The 26,027-nt window shown below is 38.1% G+C and overlaps 1 protein-coding gene across 1 annotated transcript; it reads left to right on the top strand.

Annotated features, from left to right (window-relative positions):
- The first annotated feature begins 3,324 nt into the window (after positions 1–3,324).
- acp2 (acid phosphatase 2, lysosomal) lies at positions 3,325–22,523 on the top strand. Its single transcript, XM_046840521.1, has 11 exons — positions 3,325–3,966; positions 6,934–7,029; positions 7,213–7,299; positions 10,294–10,446; positions 10,646–10,744; positions 10,997–11,086; positions 16,837–16,969; positions 18,311–18,399; positions 18,715–18,821; positions 20,015–20,193; positions 20,315–22,523. The coding sequence occupies exons 1-11, from the start codon at positions 3,886–3,888 to the stop codon at positions 20,449–20,451; spliced, it is 1,251 nt and encodes a 416-aa protein (XP_046696477.1). The 5' UTR covers positions 3,325–3,885; the 3' UTR covers positions 20,452–22,523.
- Positions 22,524–26,027: the final 3,504 nt, after the last annotated feature.

Raw genomic sequence — 26,027 nt, 5'->3', positions numbered from 1 at the left:
AGCTGTGGAATCACCTGTCATCAACCACGTTTGCATGTACACTCTTTTGTCCTTCTGAATAAAATCATTCCAATTGAAAGATTCAGTGGACTTTTTACATGAGACGTTATGAAATAATCCATATCCTTCTCTTCCTGTCACCCCTCTTCTCTCTCTCTCTCTCTCTCTCTCTCTCTCTCTCTCTCTCTCTCTCTCTCTCTCTCTCTCTCTCTTAAACATGCTCCACCGTGACAGTTTATCTTTCCACAAGGAGCAAATGAGCTGTGAATTTGCTCTCTATCTCTGCTGTGATGGCATCCTACATGTGTCTCCCACGGAAAAATTTTCTGAGCAGTCAATAGATCTGCAGTGGTGGAAAGTCGGCAAAAGTTTTCTATATTTCTGTCTCCATTTCCATATATGCAACATTGTATAATGCTGCATATATTCAACATTATACACACACACACACACACACACACACACACACACACACACACACACACCTCTGTAGTGCTGTGCTTTGCATGCAGATGTTTTTTTTTTTTAAGTGTTTTTTTGTCCTTTCTCCTTTTCCTCGACTATTTCAAAATAATAAGAATACTTCCATCACAGTAATGTAATGCTCTGGTTTGCCATCTCCGATTCTGACCAGCTTCTGTTCCCGCGGCTCGCACGTATGAGTGCGCGATTCTACGTGATTACGTTCATTTTAATTCAGTATTTATTTTTTATGCAAAATAATTTAACAGAAAAGTAACTCGCATTAGTTTTTTAAAAAAGTAACTCAGATATTAATGTGTAAATTTATAAAGTAACGCGCTACTTTACTCATTACTCCAGAAAAGTAATATTATTACGTAACGCATGTTACTTGTAACGCATTACCCCCAACACTATCAATAACCACGTAAAAATATTTTTGCTAAAAGAAAATAAAACGTTGATGATGGAATGCTTCCATATGTGAAGCTTAATATGTTGGATAGCTTTTTATATGCTGTGATTTACTTTAAAATAATTGGAAATAATTAAAGTTCTGTAACACAAGACCTTTAAGCGTATGCGCAGTGGATTGTTTCGCGCATGCGCCCTAAAGCTCAGGCAGCAGCACCAGCGCTACCTGTTACAACGAGCATGCGTAGACGGGGGAATGGATTACAAAACTCATGCAAAGCAATGTCTGTTTCCCGTCTTGGTGATGAGTGATTCCTTTTTTTTTTTTTTTGGTGTGTGTGTGTAAGGTCACCCGCAGTCATTACATATCATTAATTTGGATTATGTTTTGTGCACAGACATCAAACTTATGTGAAGTACTACATTTTTATGGTACTTATTTTAAATCATTAAGACTGAATTTATTATGAATTGTGTTTTGTTCATTTAAAAAGTAATGCGTTACAGTATTAATTACTGTCAAAAGTAACTGCGTTACATAACGCGTTACTAGTAATTCCCCAACACTGCTGTTCACAAACTAGTTACTTTAGTTAGTACCTGAATCACATGTTCCAGTTTTTACACAATAAATACTGTTACTCCTACTTACTATTGCCTGCTTCCCATCTGGGTGATGAGTGATAAATGTTGCTGTTAAATGTTTTCTGTAAAACAAAATGTATGTATAGTAAATCGGGCATGGACGCGGATTGTGCAATCACAGCCTATAATATTTAATCCAGTAGATGGCAGTAACGCGCCCAAGAGAATGGTTTTATTAAGAATACGAAGAAGAGGAAGGACTCGCGTGCGATCAGTACAGGGTTGCCATGGCCGTGGTTTTCATATGGGTCATAACAGTGTAAAAAAAAAAAAGAAAACACGCACACGAAAGTTTATAAAGTTAAATTCATGTGTATGTTTAAAAGGATTTCCCTTTAGCCAGTCAGATGTGAGTGTTTAATCCTGACAGTTTTAATACTTTTTGTATAGTGCTGTAGTTTAAGAATACTTTTACGTGCCTGGTAAACAGTGACTCATCAGGCCAAGATTCCGTCTGATAATCAGAGTTCAAGTGTAATGAAATTTTAATGATCTTCTTTTAGGTTATAAGATAATAATTGATCTCTTGTTATATTCTATGCTATCATTTATAGTAGCCTACCATACTGATATTCTGGAGCCTGCTGGTTTGTTATGTTTTGCTTTATTTGGCATGTCTTTGTGCCTTGAGCTGTGAGAATTTTACATTTCATTATTATTATTTCTGGTTTCAAAGAAATATGAGCGATACTGAACACTTACTCTCAGTAGTCTGGATATCAGCCAGTATTTGCATTAAGTAAAGTGTAAGTGTGATTAAATAAGGTTATAAATCTGTTTATTGCTGTTTGTGTAAATATGTACAAATGTACTTACACACTTATCCAAGGGATTTTCGTAAAGGTATACATTTTGAAACTATTCTATTCCTATATTTCCTGTTATATATATTCTCTTCATATACTTTTGTGACTTAATGTTCAGTTGCTCAAAACACAATAGCAGATGTACACCTAGAAATGGTCATCATATTAACTCAAAAGGTTTAATTCTGTTCACTAAAACTCAGTTGCTGAACAATTCAGCTGTTACCCAACAACACATGCGTCACATTTTAGTGCTTCTCTTTTCAGATTCTTCCTTTTTTTAAATCTTGCTGAAAAGTTAGAGTGAATCAGCAGATCCTAATTTCTGTTCAATAATTTCATAAATGTCATTTACCAGTTTGTTCCTTTAATTTAAGAACAAAAATCACCAGTTGCTGATGTTTCACAAATGTACTGAGCCTTAAAAATAGAGTTTACATTTAAATGTACTGCAGTTAGCAGACACACTTATTTAGAGTGATGTAGAAAAGTGCATCAAAAACTCTATCAATGAATAAATCAACACTGGGTCACCAGGTTGCAAACTTACCATCAGCCTAAAACTGTTTTGGGACACATTATAGCACACCCTTTTTAAAATTACATAAACACATAAAACCAACAGGGAAAAATAAGTGCTAATTTATGTGTTTCAGGAAGAGGTACTTCACAAGCCATTTAAAAATAGCCAGTGTTCAGATATCTAGGGGAAGTTCATTCCACCACCTTGGTGCCTGAACAGCAAAGAGTCTTGATGCACTCCAGAACTTCCAGTAAGAGATTGTGGGACCAGTTGAGCAGTGCAGATCTGAGTGAGCATGGTGCAGCGCAAGGAGTGATAAATGCTAATAACTTTTTTTGAATCCCAACTATTTTAATAACTATTTTTAACTGCCAAATGACAACAGCAGATCTCTGATATTTGCCTAGATTTTGTCAACTGGATATTTTCTCAGAGAAAACGCATGACATTTCAAAATCATTTTTATTTTATGGTCACCATCAGTCATTACATATCATTCATTTAGATTATGCTTTTGTGCACATAAACTTGTCGGAAGTAATACATTTCCTTCCTGGCACTTCTCTTAAATCAGTAAAACTAAATTTCCTGTAACACTTTCCAGGTCTCGACAGTTCTACACAAGCACATCTCCATTAGTTCAGTAGAAGGGGCATAACAAGCACCTCTGGTGTGGTCTACAAAGCGGACGTTTTCATTAATTAAATTATTATTGCAAGTCTAATAGATGCTAGAAATCAAACAAAAATGTGAATAGAATAAAAAATTGTCTGGAGTTCAATATGGAGTGGGAGGTGGTGTTTAAATTGTTTTTTTTTTTTACTTGCGCATTTATAATTGGGGTATGATCTGCCATTGTTGCACAAGACCTGGCAACCCTGAAGCAGATTCTCGTCTGATCAGTTTTCATAAACCGGTCTCGGGGACCAAAACAATATCACTAATCCTCGTGTTGTAAACCTTTCTTGCTATTTTACATTTTTACTTTCAGGAAGCCATCGATGTTGCTTATAGGTTGCTCCTGAGATCACGAACATGGGATCGTGGATTTATTGTATCTTGTTGTTTGTGTTCGGATGTTCGGTTGGAGAATGTAAGCTTATATTTGTCACAATGGTGAGTGTGATACTGCTTTTATTTTTTTTACATCTCTATATTATATATTCGCTTTATAATCACTTACTAATCACGACTTTCTATGGATAATAAAACACTTTTGATTGATTTTATTTTCCTGTGATGTCATAGTAATAATACACGTAAAGTACCAGAGATCACAAATAATATTAAAGTACCAGTAACTAAAGATTTCATATTCTTACTGGTTCACTTATTTACTACATTCATTTACACATTTCAGTTCAATTTAGTTTAACCACATAACGTATTAACAATGGACATTTTCTAAAAGCAGCATTACAGAGATAAATATATACCATTTAAATGTTTGTGACTATAGGTTTATTGGATATAAGTTTAACCCTTATATTATTTAAGCAACGCATATTATTAAAACAAAAATCCATATTGGCTCATTTAACTTGTTTGAAAAGTGCTGATTAGATGTTTTTTGTTGATCACAAGACCTCACATGTTCATGCTACAGCGGTTTGCGGTCTCACTGTCTCAAAGCCAAAAGTCCAATAAATGAAAGAATCGCTTTCGATTTCTAGAGATGTAAATAACACTCATTATCTTCTAATGGTAAATGTCAGGGTATTGACACTGAAGTAAACAGTCAGCTCTCAAACTTGTGTTGGAAGCAAATAAATTGTGTAACAATCTGAGTAACTTTTGGCCAAATTGTGGTGGTGGACAACTGAGTCAGGGGATCTTTTTAAAAGGAGTCCCATTATACAGTATTTAGCACCTACCAAAAATGGTCATGAAAGTTGAACCAGGGACCTGATAACAGGTCACAGGAGCCTGAAGCTCATTGCTGAGCACAGGTAATAAAGGCTGGTACCATCTGGTACCATCTCATAGAAGAGCTACTGTATTGATCAAATTACCAAAATGAACATTTTGCATTAATGCACACTTTATGAATTATTTATTAAACATCTCACACTGACTACAGTTTTTCAGTGTAATAAACTTGCTGTCTAAGTGTCTATAGTTGAATATTATTTTAAAAAAATGATCGCCATCTGTGGGTAGCCGTGATGCTATCTATCTCTATCTATCAGTGATGCTATCTATTTTTAATTTTTATGCTTATTTTTATGCAAATGCATTTTGTATAATAATATAATTTTATGTTTATGTTACTGAGAGTAAAGATGAGAAGGGTATCTGCAAAAGTGTAAGGGAAAGTTTATAGGACTGAGGTGAGACCTGTGATGTTGTATGGATTAGAGACAGTGGCATTGACTAAAAGACAGGAGGTGGAGCTGGAGGTAGCAGAGCTGAAGATGTTGAGGTTTTCATTGGGAGTGATGAGGATGGACAGTATTAGAAATGAGTTTATTAGAGGGACAGCGCATGTAGGACGTTTTGGTGACAAGGTGAGGGAGGTGAGATTGAGATGGTTTGGACATGTGCAGAGGAGAGACATGGGCTATATCGGTAGGAGAATTCTGAGGATGGAGCCACCAGGAAGGAGGAAAAGAGGAAGGCCAAGGAGGAGGTTCATGGATGTGGTGAGGGAAGACATGCAGGTGGGTAGTTTAAAAGAGGCAGATGTAGAGGACAGGGGGTATGGAGAAGGATGATCTGCTGTGGCGACCGCTAATAAGAGAATAAAAAAAAAAAGAAGATATTTAAACACAATAAACAGTTAAATTAATGCAAATGAAGTAAACAGTAAAGAGCTATATAAAATTTGAAATCAAACATTTACATTGTAAATACGGTGCATTCCACTACTACCTGTGTAGAACAAAGTAGTCAGTGAAAAAAATTGTCATAATTGTTTTACCCTTTTGATATTCTCATTTAAAATTTCACAAGATTTTCTAATGAATATAAATAATTTACAAAACAAAACAGTTTAATTTAAATTTAAGTTAAATGTGTGTGAAATGTACATGGGATGAACAATGAAACTGAAACACTGGTGCTGTAGTTCTCATGCCTATATATACATGATCTGGTGTCCAATATTGTTAATATCAATGTCACTGATTGCACATTATATAAGTAAGAGTGTGAAGCAGAGCAGTAACACAGCTGTATATCAAATATTGCAATCCACACAACATAAATAAAAAGATATCAGAGTACAAAAGAAGATAATTGTTTGAGTCTCACTGGTGCATCTGTGAGCAGTACAGCATGTGTCTGTGGTGTATCAAGAACCTAAGTATCAAGGGTAAGGTTGTCATTACTCCAAGAAGGAGGAACCACATTCAACTGCAGGAACTAATGACGCAAAAGGAAGTCAACTGAAAGGGCATTAACCACCCAACTCACTGCAGATTTAAATGCACACCCCCTGTTAAATGTGCACCTCCTCTTAGCACCAAAACTGTTTGTTTGGAGCGCCTCAGTTTCAGTATTCATGGTCAGGCTGCTATAGCCATATCTTTGGGCACTTGTGCTAATGCCAAAACACCAATTCCAAAGGTGAGATGGCAAAATTTAGTGCTGATGGAAATATGAAACATGTAATTGTTCTCTAATAACTTCTTTGTCTTTTCCACATCAATGAGAGTTATGGGGTTGACAGTCCACAATGACTGTTGCCCTCTGGTAAACTATCCGGGGACTTCTTTTTTTTTTTTTTTTTTTTTTTAAGTCTAAACCCCTTTCGCACCATTCAACTGCTCCATTGAAAATAACAGCAAGGGGTTATAAACGTGGTTGCACTGGTTCCCAAACTCATGCCCCAGGTTTGCCAACTCCTAATTCCAAAATTTCCCATTTCCCTGTGCCACCCTGTAATTATAACAATTTCTTTATTACAGCTGAACTTTTGATTGTATAGAGTTGATTGTATAGCAAAAAGAGAAGAATCAGCTCTGCTGTTCCAGTAGTTTTAAAGAAGATTGTAGAAATAGATTATCAAGGGAATCAGTAAATGCCTTTCTAGGTGTAAACCTATTTAGGTGGGTTTTTTTTTCTTTTTCCTTATTTCTTTAGTTATATCGCCATGGTGACCGTTCTCCAGTTAAAGCCTATCCAACAGACCCGTACCAGGAGAGTGCATGGCCACAGGGATTTGGACAGCTTTCTCAGGTACTGTTCTCACACACACACACACACACACACACACACACACACACACACACACACACACTCACACACACACTCTGCAGTAATGATAAAATGATAATGTCCTGCAATAATGCAGATGCTTGGTTGTTTGTGTGATTGTTGCAGCTTTATCTGATAACTTATTTGTTTTGTTTGAATTTACAGGAAGGTATGGAGCAGCACTTTGAGCTGGGCCAGTTTCTAAGAAAGCGCTACACAGGTTTCTTGAGCAAAGACTATACTCGTTTTGAGGTTTGTGAGGTTTGGGGATTAACATAATGCTGAAAGTGGGCTTTTTACTGTTTACTGAACGATAGTATCAACTTGTAAACAGATGCCTTCTGTCATCACTGTTAGAGTGGTTTTCCAATTAATGAATTTTTCTTTAAATCCCTAAAAGCAACACATGCCATGCCTTTTTCAGGAAACTTTTATTTTATTTTATTTTATCTGATGTGCCTAACATTTGCTTAACTTGCTTTACAAGCTTGTACAGCTTGAATGGCTAAAAGTTAAAGGTTATGTTGCATCTAGATATCTGATTAACAGATTCTGAAAACAGAATCTGAAATGTTGATATATTGTCTCATATTAATCTTTAATCCCAAACCCAAATGCCTTTAGCGTATGTTTGGTAGAGTACTACACAGAGCACTTCACAAATTAGACAAAACCTACTGGCACCCTTGGTAAATATGAACAAAGGTGGCTGTAAAAATTTAATTGTTTACCCTTTTGATCTTTTGTTTAAAAAATCACAAAATGTGTTTGCCCTTATGGATAGCAGACAATTGCACAACCCTTTTCCCCCTAAAAAACTATATTCAATATATTTGTGGCACAATTAATGCCACTTTTTTAAGTCATTACTTTGCGCTACATTCTTTTATTGCCCCAAAGCAATTTTTGATTTCATCTAAACATAGACCACCCCACCAAATTTACACCCCATCTCAAGTTCCATTAATGTGGATAGTAGTTACGAATGAGAGTAGAGGCTTTCTTGAAACCCTTCCAAACAACTTAATGTGAATAATGTCAGGTTGTACTTTTGCAGACATTTTCCAGCAATGATCATTAGAGAACTTTTGGCTACTCACACCATCCCCTTCACAGTGTGCTGAGATGGTACACACACAGCTTTTCCCAGGTTGATTCATAACATTTTTAGAAAATTGACATTTCCGAGGCTTTTGGAATCTATTAATTTATGCTTTTGTATAATAATGACTGGACTATTGCTAGTCATTGTTTACATATCTCACTAATATACTATTATCATATTTAACTTGTCCAAAATGCAGCTTCCTGTCTGCTTACGAAAATCTCTTTATTGAAGATTATTTCTTATAAGAAAGTTACATTGACACTGTTCTAAGGAATAAATGCTAAAAAAAAAAAACAGCTGAAAACTGTCTTGTTTTGATAGTGTTCACATTTCATAACAGGGTTACTAGCACTACAATATATAGACTTTGGGGAATCTGGTAAGTTGGCACTATTCTGAACTTGTGTAACCCTAATTTACAAACCCGATTCCAAAAAAGTTGGGACACTGTATAAATTGTGAAAAAAACCAGAATGCAATTATGTGGAAGTTTCAAATTTCAATATTTCATTCAGAATACAACATAGATGACATATCCAATGTTTAAAATGAGAAAATGTATAATTTTAAGGTAAAAAATAAGTTGATTTTATAGTTCATGGCATCAACACATCTCAAAAAAGTTGGGACAGGCCATATTTACCACAGTGTGGCATCCCCTCTTCTTTTTTATAACAGAATGCAAACGTCTGGGGACTAAGGAGACAAGTTGCTCAAGTTTAGGAATAGGAATTTCTGTAAAGCTGCTTTGAGACAATGTCTGTTGTGAAAAGAGCTATAGAAATAAACTTAAATGTTGTCCCATTGTTGTCCCATTCTTGTCTAATACATTCTTTTAGTTGATCCACTGTCTTAGGTCTTCTTTGTCGCATCTTCCTCTTTATGATGCACCAAATGTTTTCTATGGGTGACAGATCTGGACTGCAGGCTGGCCATTTGAGTACCCAGATCCTTCTTCTATGCAGCCATGATGTTGTAATTGAAGCAGTATGTGGTCTGGCATTGTCATGGTGAAAAATACAAGATCTTCCCTGAAAGAAACGACGTCTGGATGGGAGCATATGTTGTTCTAGAACTTGGATATACCTTTCAGCATTGATGGTGCCTTTCCAGATGTGTAAGCTGCCCATGCCACACACACTCATGCAACCCCATACCATCAGAGATGCAGGCTTCTGAACTGAGCGCTGATAACAACTTGGGTTGTCCTTATCCTCTTTAGTCCGGATGACATGGAGTCCCAGTTTTCCAAAAAGAACTTCAAATTTTGATTCGTCTGACCACAGAACAGTTTTCCATTTTGCCACAGTCCATTTTAAATGAGCCTTGGCCCAGAGAAAACGCCTGCGCTTCTGGATCATGTTTAGATATGGCTTTTTTTTTTACCTATAAAGTTTTAGCTGGCAACGGCGAATGGCACGGTGGATTGTGTTCACAGACAATGTTTTCTGGAAGTATTCCTGAGCCCATGTTGTGATTTCCATTACAGTAGCATTCCTGTATGTGATGCAGTGCCGTCTAAGGGCCCAAAGATCACGGGCATCCAGTATGGTTTTCTGGCCTTGACCCTTACGCACAGAGATTGTTCCAGATTCTCTGAATCTTTGGATGATATTATGTACTGTAGATGATAACTTCAAACTCTTTGCAATTTTTCTCTGAGAAACTCCTTTCTGATATTGCTCCACTATTTTTCACCGCAGCATTGGGGGAATTGGTGATCCTCTGCCCATCTTGACTTCTGAGAGACACTGCCACTCTGAGAGGCTCTTTTTATACTCAATAATGTTGCCAATTGACCTAATAAGTTGCAGATTGGTCCTCCAGCTGTTCCTTATATTTACATTCAACTTTTCCGGGCTCTTATTGCTACCTGTCCCAACTTTTTTGGAATGTGTAGCTCTCATGAAATCCAAAATAAGCCAATATTTGGCATGACATTTTAAAATGTCTCACTTTCAACATTTGATATTTTATCTATATTCTACTGTAAATAAAATATAAGTTTGAGATTTGTAAATTATTGCATTCCTTTTTTATTCAAAATTTGTACAGTGTCCCAACTTTTTTGGAATCGGGTTTGTAACAGAATGTATACTAGGTGTTGATTGTCTAATCTCATATACTTTCTGTGACAGATTGCTGTACGAAGCACAGATTATGATCGCACTTTAATGAGTGCTGCCTCAAATCTTGCTGGACTTTACCCACCCAATGGCTCTCAAGTGTTTCATCCTGGTTTGAACTGGCAGCCTATACCAATACACACAGTCCCCAAGGATGAGGAGATGGTATTATTATGCACCTTCCTCGTTTACTACATTGCACATTTCATGGCTGTTCACCAGTTCCTAAACTGAGATACACATGGACTAGTTGAATCAATTTCCCATTTTTAATTTAAACTAAATTGCAATAACATATGTAACTGCAATAATGATCAGACTGTTATGAATGAAGAGTATCTGTGACATCTGTTTTGTTTTCCAGCTGCTGTCATTTCCAATAGCAAACTGCCAACGCTACCAATTGCTCATGAATGAGACAGAAAGAACAGAGATCTTCCTCAATATCACCAAGACTTACAAAGTAAGCATAAATATCACTTCACATTAACTACTTAAAATAATACTTCTTTAGACACAATCATGTGAACAAATGAATTGTTTATTTTTTCTTTTACTGTTGTTTGAAAATACGGGTGAACAATATGCACCCTGTACCAAACGGAACAGTATATGTCAGTTAAGCAGTTTCTTTTCTTAAATATATTTTGAGTGTGTGGCATTGTATTGCCGTTTTGCAATGTAATGAATGCTGTGTTTTTTTTGTGATGCACAGGATTTCATGGAAATGGTGCAAAATAAAACGGGGCTGACTTCTGTTTCCATTGAGAGAGTGTGGAGTGTCTATGACACACTTTTCTGCGAGGTGAGGCTCTGTGTGAGCATTAGACAATGCTGATAAAAATAACTTTACAGAAGTTACTAGATATCCAAAACTGAGTAAACTGTATCAGTAATATAAGTAGATATAGTTAGCCACTAGTAGTTGCAAATCTCATGTTAGTTTGGTTTCATTTTATTAGTCTGCCTTATGTCATACTTTTTTTTTTTTTGGTGCTTTATTAATTCTTGGCATCTAATTATGCTAAGAAAACTCAGAAACTCTCAATTTATACTGTTCCTTTAGTAGCTGAAAATATTTGTACAAACCAAAGAGAATTTAACTTTTATGTTACAATCAGTTTTTTTTCTTTTTCTTTGTGCTTATAATAACAGTAATTTCTTGTTTACTGAATTGTAAATCTTATAAAGCATATGGCTCATAATGTGGGGTGCAGGGTGGCTTAGTGGTAAACATGTTTTTTTCACACCCCCACTTTTGCCTTTTGTGCAGAGTTTGTATGTATCATTGTGCATGTGTATTTGGGATAAGGCTCCCCCAAACATTTTTTCGGTATTACTCTTCTACCAGGTGTTCAGTCTGCAAAATCACTGGATTTATAAATTAAAAATCTTTTGGACAATGTCTATTGTTAAAAGAGCTATACAAACAAAAATAGAATTGAACTGAAGCTGTATGTATCAGATGGGCTGGTTGATTGATCTTGTTGATTAGACTAGATTGGATTCAACTTTATTGTCATTGTGCAAGGTAAATGTCCAGAGCCAATGAAATGCAGCTAGCATCTAACCAGAAGTGAATACGTGGCCTATTTAAAATAAATAACAGGAAGATAAACGGAAGAGATGAGAGAAAAATGGTTAAACTGTCCCAAGGAGGTATGAACTCAAATAAGTATTCTTTATATTTAGCCACGTTTCATCCCTATTTTTTATTTAATCTATACTGTGATAAACTGTCTATATATATATATATATATATATATATATATATATATATATATATATATATATATATATATATATATATATATATATATATGTACAATATCTATATATTTACATTTGTGGCATTTAGCAGACGCCCTTATCCAGAGCAACATATATATATTGTATCTTCTTCTTCTTCCTCTTTCGGCTGCTCCCATTAGGGGTCACAACAGCGGATCATCCGTCTCCATACCCCCCTATCCTCTACATCTGCCTCTTTCAAACCAACTACCTCCAGTCTTTCCTCACCACATCCATAAACCCCCTCCTTGGCCTTTTTGTTCCTCCTCCCTAGTGGCTCGATCTTCAGCATTCTTCTACCGATAAACCACATGTCCTTCCTCTGCACATGTCCTAACCATCTCAATCGGGCCTCTCTCACTTTGTCCCCAAAACGTCCTTCATGCGCTGTCCCTCTGAAAACCCATTTCTAATCCTGTCCTTTCACTCAATGCCACTGTCTCTAAAATATACAACATCGCAGCTCTCACCACAGTACTATAAACTTTTCCTTTCACTCTGGCAGACTCTTGCCACTGCCACTCTTCTCCACCCACTCCACCCTGCCTGCAGTATTTCCTTTGCTTTTTTAACACACTCTCCATTACTTTGCACTGTTGACCCTAGGTCCCTAAACTCCTTCCTGCCGCTGCCCCCCTCCACCTGCCCTCCCTCTCATTCACACACATGTACTCTGTCTTACTCCTACTAACTTTCATTCCCCTTCTCTCCAGACTCTTCTCAACCTGCTCCCTAATCTCACCACAAACAACACTACCATCCGCAAACATCATAGTCCATGGAGAGTCATGTCTGACCTCGCTCGTCAATTTGTCCATCACAACTGCAAACAGGAAAGGGCTCAGAGCCGATCCTTGATGCAGTCCAACCTTCACCTTGAACCAGTCTGTTGTTTCTACTGCACACTTTAATGCTGTCCTCATACATGTCCTGCACCACCCTCACATACTTCTCTGACACACCTGACTTCCTCACACAATACTACAACTGCTCTCTACACCCTGTCGTACGCTTTCTCTAAATCCACGTGTGCAACTCCTTCTGACCTTCTCTCTACTCATCTATTAACATTCTTAAAGCAAATAATGTGTCTGTGGTGCTCTTCCTCGGCATGAAACCATGCTGTTGCTCACAGATGGTCACCTCTTCTCTCAGCCTGGCTTCCACTACTCTTTCCCATAACTTCATGGTGTGACTGATCAACTTTATTACCCAGTAGTTACGGCAGGTCTACGCATCTCCCTTATTCTTAAAGATTGGTACCAGCACACTCCTTCTCCATTTCATCAGGCATCGTCTCATCTTCCAAAATCTTGTTGAACAACCTGGGTAAAAACTCAACACCATCCAACCTTCTTTCTCTCTCCCTCATTTTCCTCATTGATCAGCTGCTTAAAATACTCCCTTTATCTTCTCAGCACACTCTCTTAACTAGTCAACACATTTCCATCTCCATCCTTTATTGATCTAACTTGTAGCACATCCTTCCCATCTAGGTCCCTCTGCGTGGCCAATCGTTAAAAATCCTTTTTCCCTTCCTTAGTGTCCAAATTCTCATACAGCTCCTCATATGCCTTTTCCTTGGCTTTTGCCACATCCCTCTTCACCTGTTGACGCATCTCCTTGTACTCCTGCCTACTTTTCTCATCTCTCTGTTGATCCCAATTCTATTTTGCCAACCTCTTTCTCCTTGTTTTCCTGCACTTTCTCATTCCACCACCAACATCTTTGTCTTCCTTTCTATTTCCAGATGTTACACCAAATACCTTTCTAGCTGCCTTCCTCATCACTCCTGCAGTAGTTGCCCAATCATCTAGCACCTCTTCACCACGATGAGCCCGTCTGACCTCTTCCCTGAACCTCACACTACACTCTTCTGCCTTCACTTTCCACCATCTTATTCTTTTTTTTAGTCCTCACTTTCCTCTCTTCTTCGTCGCCTGCAAAACCATTAGGGAGACCACCGTCCGATGCTGTCTAGCTACACTGTCCCCTGCTAACACCTTACAGTCTCCAATCTCCTTCAGGTTGCATCTCCTACATAGAACATAGTCCACCTGTGTGCACCTTCCTCCACTCTTATAGGTCACCCTATGCTACTCCTTTTTCTTAAAATACATATTCACCACTGCCATTTCCATTCTTCTAGCAAAATCTACCACCATCTGCCCTTCCACATTCCTCTCCTTAAGGCCATACCTACCCATCACCTCCTCATCACCTCTGTTCCCTTCACCTACATGCCCATTAAAGTCTGTCCCAATCACCAATCGTTCATTCCTAGGTACACCAGCTACCACTTCATCTAATTCACTCCAAAATCTTTCCTTCTCCTCCATCTCACAGCAGACTTGTGGAGCATAGGCACTGATGACATTTATCATCATCCCCTCAACTTCCAGCTTCACGTTCATCACCCTATCAGAAACTCTTACTGTATTCTTTCTTCAGAATCACCCCTACACCATTTCTCTTTCCATCCACACAATGATAGAACAGTTCAAACCCACCTCCAATGTTCCTGGCCTTACTTCATTTCCACTTGGTCTCCTGAACACACAACATATCTACCTTTCTTCTCTCCATCATATCAGCTACCTCTCTCCCTTTACCAGTCATAGTACCACCATTTAAAGTACCAACTGGAACCTCCACTCTCCTACACTTCTCCTTTCCCTGCCGTCTTTGTAGACGTCTTCCTCCTCTCCTTCTCCTCCTTCGGCCAACAGTAGCCCAATTTCCACCGGTACCCTGTTGGCTTACGATACCTGTGGCGGTCGTTGGTAACCCGGGCCTCGACTGATCCGGTATGAAATTCTTATTTGTGATCCGCATATTTGATTTGGCACATGTTTTGTGCTGGATGCCCTTCCTAATGCAACCCTCCCCATTAATCCAGGCTTGGGACCGGCACTAAGAGTGCACTGGCTTGTGCCTCCCTAATGGCTGGGTTTATTGAGCACTTTCACTCTGATAATAAAATAAATAAAATAAAAATCCAGTGCAATCAACTGCAAAACATTAGAGAACATTAGTGAGCAAACTGCATCATGAAGACTAAAGAACACACCAGACAGGTCAGGGATGAAGTTGTGGAGAACTTTAAATCAGGGTTAGGTTATAGAAACATATCACGGAGCACTGTTCAGTCCATAATTCATAATTATCGATAAAACATGGTGGTGGCAGCATAATGCTGTGGGGATGCTTTTCTTCAGCAGGGACAGGGAAGCTGGTCAGAGTTGATGGGAAGATGGATGGACCTAAATACAAGGCAATCCTGGAAGAAAACCTATAAGAGGCTGCAAAAGACTTGAGACTGTGACGTAGGTTCACCTTCCAGCAGGACAACAACCCTAAGCTACAATGGAATGGTTGAGATCAAAGCATATTCATGATTTAGAATGGCACAGTTAAAGTCCAGACTTAAATCCTATTGAGAATATTTGGCAAGATTTGAAAATTGCTGTTTACAGACGTTTTCCATCCAATCTAATTCAACTGGGGCTGTTTTGCAAAGGAGAATGGGCAAAAATTACAGCCTCTAGATGTGCATACTTTTTTTCTCCAGTCAGAAGAAGGCCTGTAAAGGGGTGTCCATTTTGTTAGCGCCTTTATGAGACATGTTAATGCATGCTCGGATGCTGTGTGAGGTTCTGTATGATTCCTATCTATTGAGTCGTCTTCTGTACAGTTAAAATCTCCTCCTATATAAAATAAACTATATAACTATATAAAAAGTCACAGCTGGTTAAATGTTTTATTTATATAAATAAGAAACTCTTTCAGGATCATTAGTTAGAGCATATTCATTAATTAATACCAAATTAAAGTGTAATATTTTGCTTAGTCAAAAGTATTCTGCCAGCAATCACTTCCTGTGTGGTGTAGTACTTTTTCCTAGTTTCAGGGCCGCTGCTTTTTCTTGTGTAGTTTTTTTTTTTTGCCTAACTGGAGTGAAACCTGTATCATCTGTTATCATGTCAGTGCTGTCTGTTCCTCCACACTCGTCCTTACTTTGGATACAAACTTGTGGGTTTCCTGTTCAGTGTTTTCCTTAGCATTAACTTGTGGGTTTTCTGTTCCTGTCTTTGTGTTTTACTTCATGTTCAGTGTTTATCCCTATTTCCTGACCTTTTGTGTTATTTTCTTGGCTAACTGTTTGGCTATCATTATCAATAAATGGGGGGATGTTAGATAGGATAACGTTTTTCATGGGAGTACCCTCGTTTATCCTTTACGTTATCTTATCTAACATCCCCCTATTTATTGATACTCTTGATAAGAGCTTTTATCAGGTGTCTTTTATCACAACCCCACTAGCAACCACAGACTCAGCTTTGTGAACTTCATCCACAAACATGACCACAGCTTTGTTCATTTGAGCGGCAGAAATAATGCTCCAATTAACTTGAAGCAACCTCCTCTATGAAGCATACAACAGTCGGTAGCACCTTGAACCTGTGCTTTCGCGTCAGGTTTGTAAACGCCATGATGCCACAGAAACAAAGGCGCCATGGTGTCTTAAACACACATCTTGAATGACACACAACAAAAAACACCATTTAAAATGTACTCAGTTCACACAAAAATACTAACGATAGAGCTTTCACTCACACCTGCACCACACACTCACATGCTCTGTCCACGCTCACACACCCACTAAAGAGAGAGGTCCAATATTTATTAATCTAACTATGAATGAAGCAACTGTTATGATTAGATCTATGTTTTGCTCTTATTCTCGCACATTCCTACATGCAGATGAAGCATGGCCTAACCCCGCCAGCCTGGGTGACTCCAGATGTGATGAAGACACTGAAGCTGCTGAAGAACTTCGGGTTCCAGACATTGTTTGGTGTCTATAAAAGAGAGGAGAAATGCCGGCTACAGGGAGGTCAGACCTAGTTAATATTTATTATCTTACAATTTCAGAGTTGTAAAGAAACAGAAAGGCCTGCATTGGAAATAAATCTAAGTGGCAATGTCACTGCTACACCTACAGTCCTCCTCTTTTACTTTTTGACATGCACAGTTTTGTCCGCACCACGTCTTGAGATTGAAATCCATAATGTTGCTGTATGTGTGAATATAAAATGAGGCTTATACCAGTGGTGTTTGCCAGTTTGCTTGTCAGAGTCTGTAGGATTGTCCTTTCCTTTTTTAACTTAATCTTGTTCACTCAGTGACTCTAAAGGCCTTCAAAAACATTTTTGGGACTAAATAAAGACAAAACAGATGTCCTTGTGACTGGTCCTAAAAATGTTACAGTTGCACAGCTAATGTAAAAAGCTTCTATTATGAACCATTTTGACTTCTGCTTCATATTGCAGTGTATACAAAAGCTCTATTAAAAACATGTTTTTCCATCTAAGTAACATTGCTCAGGTCAGGCACATGTTATCAGAATACTGACACATTAGTCCATGCTATTCTGGAATCATGGATGGACTGTGGCAACTCTTCATCATATGCATCCATACATGTGAAAAGAATGTTTTCATATCAGGACAATAAAAATCCTTAGCCAAGAGTCCTTAGCAAGTCTTAGCTAAATACAACCTCAGATGAACATTTACATTTATGTAATTCAGCAGACATTCCTATACAGAGCAACGTATACAAAAGTTATGAGTCTCTATCTATTAATAACATTAATAACGCTAGGTTTGAAACTTAAGATACCATCAGCATAAAACTCTGTTAAGATAAATTATAGCACACTTTTTAACACCACATGACAAAAATAAAGCAGTGTGGGGAAAGAAGAATTCTTGTGCTCTCTTCATATAGAGGTATGGTGAAATCCGTATAACACACACACACACACACACACACACACACATTTAATTCAATATCTCTCCCCTCTCTGCTCCTTACTGAAACAGAAAACACTCATTAATAAAAAAAACATGCACAGGTGTTTAATCCTTAGGACTCAACTCCTTCGGCTACGTCTGCTTGCCACAAGGCAATAGTAAGCAGCTGTTTTTATCGTTCCAGTGTTGCAATATTTAATTTGACATTGACCCAAGTTATTGGTGTTATAGATTACCAAAGATGTGCAGGATGATTGGTCTCTGCTTCAGTTAGGTTGTGAAGATGAACACAAGCAATGCATCAGACATTATGCCTTGCATAATGAAATTGCGGTTCCTAGTTTGGACTATAGAATATAATACAAATAAAAGGCAAACATTTGTTTCTTAAATTTGACATCTAGTGCTCTATCTCTTAGGTGTCTTGCTGGATCAGATTATTAAGAACCTATCAGCTGCTGCCACTTCAACCTCAAATCAGCAGCTGAAAATGATAATGTATTCTGCGGTGAGTCAGGATTATTTTGTTTTCTCTTTATTTCTACACTGTAATACAAGACTTGCCAATATAGATGTCACAGGGTTGTGCAAAAAGTACCAAAATTGTAGATGGAAAAATTATTCATTGGGGTTCTGATCAGTTATTTTAAATGCGTTTGCTTATTAGGCTTGTATTGTAAACATTTACAACATTGGAACACAACATTACAACTACTTGGCAAAAGTATGAAAAACAACTATATACATGCAAAAAAATTTCAGTGATAATAAACATGATATGAACACTATGACAGTATTTATTGCTGTGTGTTTTTCTTTTCAGCATGACACAACCATTGTAGCATTGCAGGAGGCGCTTAATGTGTATAATGGATTGCAACCACCGTATGCTTCCTGCCACATATTTGAACTGCACCAGGACAACAATGGGTAATGCAGTCTTTCACTACACACACATACACTCACCAACCACCTAAAGTGAGGTGAGCGCTCTGAACAGGTAAACACTGAAGATGCTGAAGAATGAAAAAAATGGAAAAACGGGGAGACCGCGAGGGGCGAGGAGAAGATTCGTATGGAAGCCTGTTTTCCCCTCGTAAACAAAGTTTGCCCAATTCTCACAATTTTTCTCACAATTCTCACCTTTTTTTTCTTTGTAATTGCGACTTTCTTTGTAATTGCAATTCTGACTTTATTTCTCGCAATTTCCGACTTTTTTTCTTGCAGTTCCGACTTTTTTTAGCCAATCGGGCAGTGTCAACCCCTCTGTAGTGGCAGAAAGCTTTTTACACATTAAAAATGAAATGGGCTACAATCAGTAAGTATCAAACTAAGCTTTCAATCCTTGGAGAAAACTCTGTATAACAATCAACTCTAGAGGAGACGAACAAGACAGATGAAGCAGAAGCAGGGTAGCCTCGTTCATTCAGAATCAGAAATAGCATTATTACCACTTATGCTTACACACACAAGGAATTTGACTTGCCATCGTTCTCCAACAGCTTCAAACTTCAGGTCGACAACAGGGTGGATGCACCAGAAATGTTGGATGTTTTCAAGAAGTAAAGTCGCAATTGCGAGAAAAAAACAGTCAGCAAATTTTATTTTTTTTGTGGCGGAAACAGACTTCCATAGATTCATGCCAAAGAAAACGACAGAAAGTTTCCAAAGTTTGGGAACATTTCAAACTAAAACATTAAGTAAACACCGTACAGTGAGTTTACTTTTTTAGTAATCCAAAATAAATTTAAATTTTTTGTGATGATTTTTTTTTATATCTTTTATATATTTGTATTTGCAATTTGATGTAATATGGAAATTAATTGTACTAAATGGGTTTAATTTTCACAGATATTCTTGTGTGCAATTTCAGCAATTCTAGTTACTCGATTAATCAGTGAAATAATCGGTAGAATACTCGATCACTAAAAGAATCGATAGCTACAACACTCATTGTATGTATTGTGCTAATGCCATATGGTTTTGATGATTGCTTGAATAATCAGATGTGCAGGTAGTCCTTTTAAGTTTTTACCTGTAATGTTTTTTCATTTTTTTTTTCTGTATTTGCTTACCCGTACTTACCTACTTATACATTATCCTCTTTTGTCTTTCTCCCTCAGTTCATTTTCTGTGGCAATGCTTTATCGTAATGATAGCTCTGTGGCTGAGCCTTATTATTTAACTTTACCTGGCTGTGCCCAGCAGTGTCCCCTGCAGGACTTCATCAGACTCACACATTCAGTCATTCCAACAGATTGGCACAAGGAGTGCCAGATCAACTCATCTGCAAATGATAAAGGTATACATAGATACAGTTTTACATGCACTCAAATAATCAGGCTTGACACAGTTACTATTCTTTGTCTATAATTTGGTACCAAATAATTGTTCTTGATTTTCTCTTTTGTATGTTTGTGTAGATGTGGTTATTGGGCTGGTTGTCTGTGGCCTCGTTCTTCTGCTCCTTCTTGTTGTTTTGTTTGTTGTGTTGTGCCGTCAAGGTGAGCCAGCCATTGGTTACAGCCATGTTATCAACCAGAGTGATGATCACTCCTGACAGTCATACCAGCTTCTGTGAAACAGAGTCATCATATAGTGATGGACTATGAATGATCATTCAAACTCACTTAACTCAGCAGGTGTCAGCTACACAGCAACCTGAGCTGCTTCTTCTTCTTCTTTCGGCTTCTCCCATTAGGGGTCAGACAGAGAATCATTAATTCGTGATCCGCATGTTTGATTTGGCACATGTTTTTACGCTGGATGCCCTTCCTAACGCAACCCTCCTCATTTATCTGGGCTTGGGACCGGCACTAAGAGTGCACTGGCTTGTGCAACCCTAATGGCTGGGTTCTAGCAACCTGAGCTATCATGGATCATTTTTAGTCTTTATATTTTTAATAAGAAAATTGCAATTTTTCCTCTTTTTGCATTTTTTTTTTTTTTTTTTAAGAAAGGCAGCCCCCCAACCAAATATTTTCCTGTATATAATCAAATTCCACATTTCAACCTTTCCTCTGTCTTATGCTTCCATGAAACTGAAACTGAACATGAAGCTGTTGCTCCTGTGATTCTTGGGAACATTGTACACACGTGGAGAAAAAATGCTATTGGCCCCCTTGTGCTCACATGAGCCCCAGACTTGTGTGGCTGTGATTGACTAGGAGAAAGTTTGCCACCCCACACTACCTGAGAGCCAGCACAGGCTGTGGCATTCTTGGGATTCAAAATTACAATAGAGAGCATTCTTTGAGTATAATCATTTGTTTACACATCTGAAAAGACAAAATGAAATGTGTAACTGTTTTTCTTTTTTCACAGTGATCTTGTGACCTGCTAAAATATGTGTATGCTAATGTGTCTCTATGTCTTTCTTCAGATCTGTTTTTTTTATCTGTTTTTTTTTTTAGATTTTCTACTTCAGTCAATGCTTATGTTGTGTTTATTCCTTGTTTATATACTTACCCACTGGTAAGTATATAAACAAGGAATAAACCCAACATAAGCTTTCATTTTTATTTAAAACTCCTGCTGATTAATGCAATTAAGTAATCATCGAATCAGACATTCTTTACAGCTGTGATGTGCATAAAAGCCAAATGGTTTGCAACATTGTCAATTAAGAAAGTACATGAAGATACAATGGGCCCAATTCCACCAAAACTTGATAGAAACTTAATTAAGGTCAAGTGAAACTTTGTTTGTAGTTTTTCGGTTCACATCTTTTCTTTTATTTTGTCTTACACTAGTATGGATGCAAGAAGATTAAACACTTCAATGATTTTATTATGGTATGACTGTTCACCCATCTCTATAGTCATACATAGTGATGGCAGATATGCAAGTTTGATGTGTAAACCAAATGTAATTGTCAAAAGTAAAAAATCTGTCCAAATTAATTGTCATGTGAGTTTCATAACAGAAAGATGTTACAGATGTTTCTTCATTAATCAGTATTTTCTGTTACGGCATTTAGGAGATATTTTGTTAGATTTTGCATATCAAATCAAAAATGATATACCCTTTTTGAAGTTCACCATTATTGTAATTAAAAAATCTAGCTGATTTTAATTGTATATAAATTTGACTGGCTAACTGTCATTGTTTTTACTGTATATGAATATTAGGTCAGTTGGATATTAAAACAACATTCCAGATTTGTAACTGCCTGTAGAGCTTGTAATTGTTATGTTCACTTTGATTTTCCAAGGACTTTTTTTTTGTTTTAAGTGCCACTTTGCCTTTGCAAATTAAAAATTAAAATTTTCAAATGACTGTAAAATTGCACTTTTCCACAAAAATTTGAAAGTATCAGCATTTTTAATGAAAATAGTTTAACATTTCATTAGAGTAGGAACAAAATGCTTCATGTAAAAGTGTAGATATAAAGATATAGCTGTACTTTATTTACATTTAAGGCATTTGTAAAATGCCTTAATTCATTTTAAACATTGAAACCATGTACATACAACGAACACAAATACTGACCATTCAATTTACTTGGCTCACCTGTACACCTCTATTTATGCATTTATCCAATAAGCCAATCATTGTGCATCGGCACATTGCAGAAAAATCAATAAATGTGTTTGATCATCCATGCCACAAATAAAGTCACGAAGATCACAATTTTTATTTTTTTATTTTCTTTTAGGGCTAAATATGATTGTACAGTGGTGTGAAAAAGTGTTTGCCCCCTTGAAAAGCTGAATTACTGCAATTCTGCATAGATGAGTGGACAAAATTCCTCCACATCGCTGTAACAGACTCATTGCAAGTTATCGCAAACGCTCAGTTGCAGTTGTTGCTGCTGAGGGTGGCCCAACCAGTTATTAGGTTTAGGGGGCAAACACCTTTTCACACAGGGCCATGTAGTTTTGGATTTTGTTTTCCCTCAATAATTAAAAACCTTCATTTAAAAACTGCATGTTGTGTTTACGTGTTTTATCTTTGACTAATATTTAAAAAGATTTTTATGATCTGAAACATTAGTGTGACAAACGCAAAAAAATATGAAATCAGGAAGGGGTCAAACACTGTTTCACACCACTGTATGTAAAATTGTATGCAAAAATCTTTTTTTAATAAAGAACATGGGGAATATCAGACTGGCCTGCATATTGAGTTGAAAGGAAGTTATTTATTTTACATTTAATTTCTGTATGGAATTCAAAGCTTACAACCTTCAATCAGCTTTTTATTCTGCTAAATGAATTTACATAGCGACCGTAGTTTGGTACAAGATAACAAGGGAACTGCCACAAGGGCATGCTGTTGATGAGATGTGTTTGTTAAGAGGATCGAAATCTTTACAGTAGAATAAATCTTTAGAGCAACAGCGTATAAGTAGTAGGATATTTATTATGTTTCTTCAGTTTATTTTAATAGATTTACTGCATTCCATTACATGTGCAAATATTGATTATACACAAATCAATAAGAACTTAATAAGAACTTCAGTAAAATAAAGTAAAAAAATTATATACAGAGACAAGCAACATTTTTAAGGGCCAGTACAAAACCAGATAACTTACAAAGTACCATAGTTTGTTCACAGATATGCTACAAAGGCAAATATTAGGAAGTTCAAGTTAAATTTTTTGGTAGCTTTTATGGTGATGTGTGGCAAATTAGGTGACAAATGGACAGTATTTGTAGAATAATTTTAAGAATGAGAATTTAAATTTATTTTATGACAAAATCCAAACTGGTGGAAAATATACTTAGGCATAAATTGACATCATAGTGTGCACTGACCAAGGGAGTCCATGAGCACTTGATTTTTGGCAAAAAAATAAAATATTTAAATTCAAAATTTCCACAAGTCCAAATTTTACCCAATGGTGGCGACAGAAACCTCTTTAGACCCTACCAATGTGCCAAAGCTTTTTTTTGTCTGATAAGAGTGATGAACATGAAGCTGGAATGAAAATGAAGCTGGCGAGGTCAGCTGCCGTCACGACTGCTCCGGCTACATTTTCTCTTTTTTGTTTATTTTATACTTTTATTTACTTAGTTACCATTACATCTACACAAGATGGACATAATTACATATGACAGAGACACTCTTATTTCTATTGGTGTACAATGCACTCACCTTTCGCCGTTTTTAAACCCGGACCCATGCTGGCCAAATGAGATGATTAGAGAGAACAAAGGACGTGACCCATACCGGCGTCCGCGAGGGAAACAAGCCGGCGTCAGAAACAGGCTGAGGGCATGCGCACACCACGCTCCCTTACCTAGTATCCTGTTAGCCAATGTCCAGTCACTGGAGATCGAGCTCAAATGACCATCAAATGTCGGCCCTTTTATCTACCTCGGGAATAGTCAGTGCCGTTTATATTCCACCTCAAGCGGACACGGACACAGCAGTATGGGATTTACACGAGACACTAACACTTCACCAAACACAGCATTGGGATGCTGCGCTCATTGTGGTAGGAGATTTCAACAGTGCCAACCTCAAGCACGCACTACCGAACTTTCATCAGCACATCACCTGCCCCACCAGGGGCGAAAGGACACTGGACCACTGTTACACACCATTCAAGAACAGCTACAAGGCACAATCACGTCCACTGTTTGGGAAATTGGACCATGCTGCCATCTTCCTCATGGCTGTTTACAAACAAAGGTTGAAACAGGAAGCTCCAGTTCAGAGGGAGGTCACGCTCTGGACTGACCATCAGTGGCCACTCTGCAGGATGCTTTGGATGACGCAGACTGGGACATGTTCAGGCGCAGCTCTGATGACGTCAACATGTTTATGGAAGCGGTTGTGGGATTCATCGAGAAACTAGCAGATGATACGGTGCAAAAACCACCATCAGAACGTTTCCCAACCAGAAGCCGTGGGTGGATAAAACCATCCGCGACGCACCACCGGGGACATGGATGATTGCAAGGTTGCGTCCTAAAATGTTCACAGAGCGGTGAAGGATGCAAAGCAGCGGTACGGGAGGAAACTAGAGTCACAGTTCCAACATAGTGGCTCTAGGAGCCTGTGGCAAGGACTAAGAACAATCACGGACTACAGAACACCATCTTCTAGAATGGTGAATGCGGACGCTTCTCTGGCAGACGAGCTAAACATCTTTTACACTTGTTTCGAGGCTGCAGATAACCATGCTTGCGGCGCTAGCGGCACAACCAGAATGCACACCGAGAGAGTCGGAGAGGTGAGCACGTTCACCATCTCGGAGCATGACGTGAGAAGGGGATACAAGAGAGTGAATACCAGGAAGGCAGCAGGACCAGATGGCATCACATCACATCTGAAAGCCTGCGCTGACCAGCTAGCACCGGTGTTAACTTAGATATTTAACCTCTCACTGGAACAGTCTGTTGTCCCCTCATGCTTCAAATCATTGTTCCTGTCCCGAACAAACCCAAGCCCGCCTGCCTTAATGACTATTGCCCTGTAGCCTTGACCTCAGTAGTGATGAAGTGCTTTGAGAGACTGGTCAGAGACTTTATCACTGCCTTACTACCAGACACACTGGATACACTACAGTTTGCGTACCGCCAGAACCGTTCTACTGAGGACGCCATTGCTCATCTCCTCCACACTACAATGAGCCACCTGGACTACAGAAGAGGGAATTATACAAAGATGCTGTTTGTGGGCTACAGTTCAGCATTTAACACCATAAATCCCTTCACACTCACCTCTAAGTTGGAGGTCCTGGGACTCAGCCTGCCGCTGTTCCAATGGATCTCTAACTTCCTGACAGACAGACCACAAGCCGTACGGGTGGGAAAACACACCTTATCCACCCTCACCCTCAAGCACTGGAGCTCCCCAGGGTTGTGTTCTGAGCCCCCTGCTGTACTCACTGTACACATATGACTGTCTGGCCAATTCCAACTCCACCACCATTAAGTTTGCTGATGACACTGTTGTGGTGTGCCTGATCTCCGACAACGGAGAGACTACAGGAGGTTAAAAACCTGGAGAGATGGTGCCAGGAGAACAACCTTCTCCTGAACGTCAGAAAGACTAAGGAGTTGATAGTGGACTTCAGCACAAAGCAGAAGCGGTCATACCAACCGCTAAACATCATCGGGACCCCAGTGGAGAGAGTGGACAGTTTCCGGTACCTGGGTGTTCACATCACACAGGACATGTCT

Source organism: Silurus meridionalis, chromosome 26 (assembly GCF_014805685.1).
Source record: "Silurus meridionalis isolate SWU-2019-XX chromosome 26, ASM1480568v1, whole genome shotgun sequence".
In the NCBI taxonomy this organism is placed as follows: Eukaryota; Metazoa; Chordata; class Actinopteri; order Siluriformes; family Siluridae; genus Silurus; species Silurus meridionalis.
Note: the sequence above shows the minus strand (reverse complement) of the source record. Positions and strands in the feature narration are given on the sequence as shown.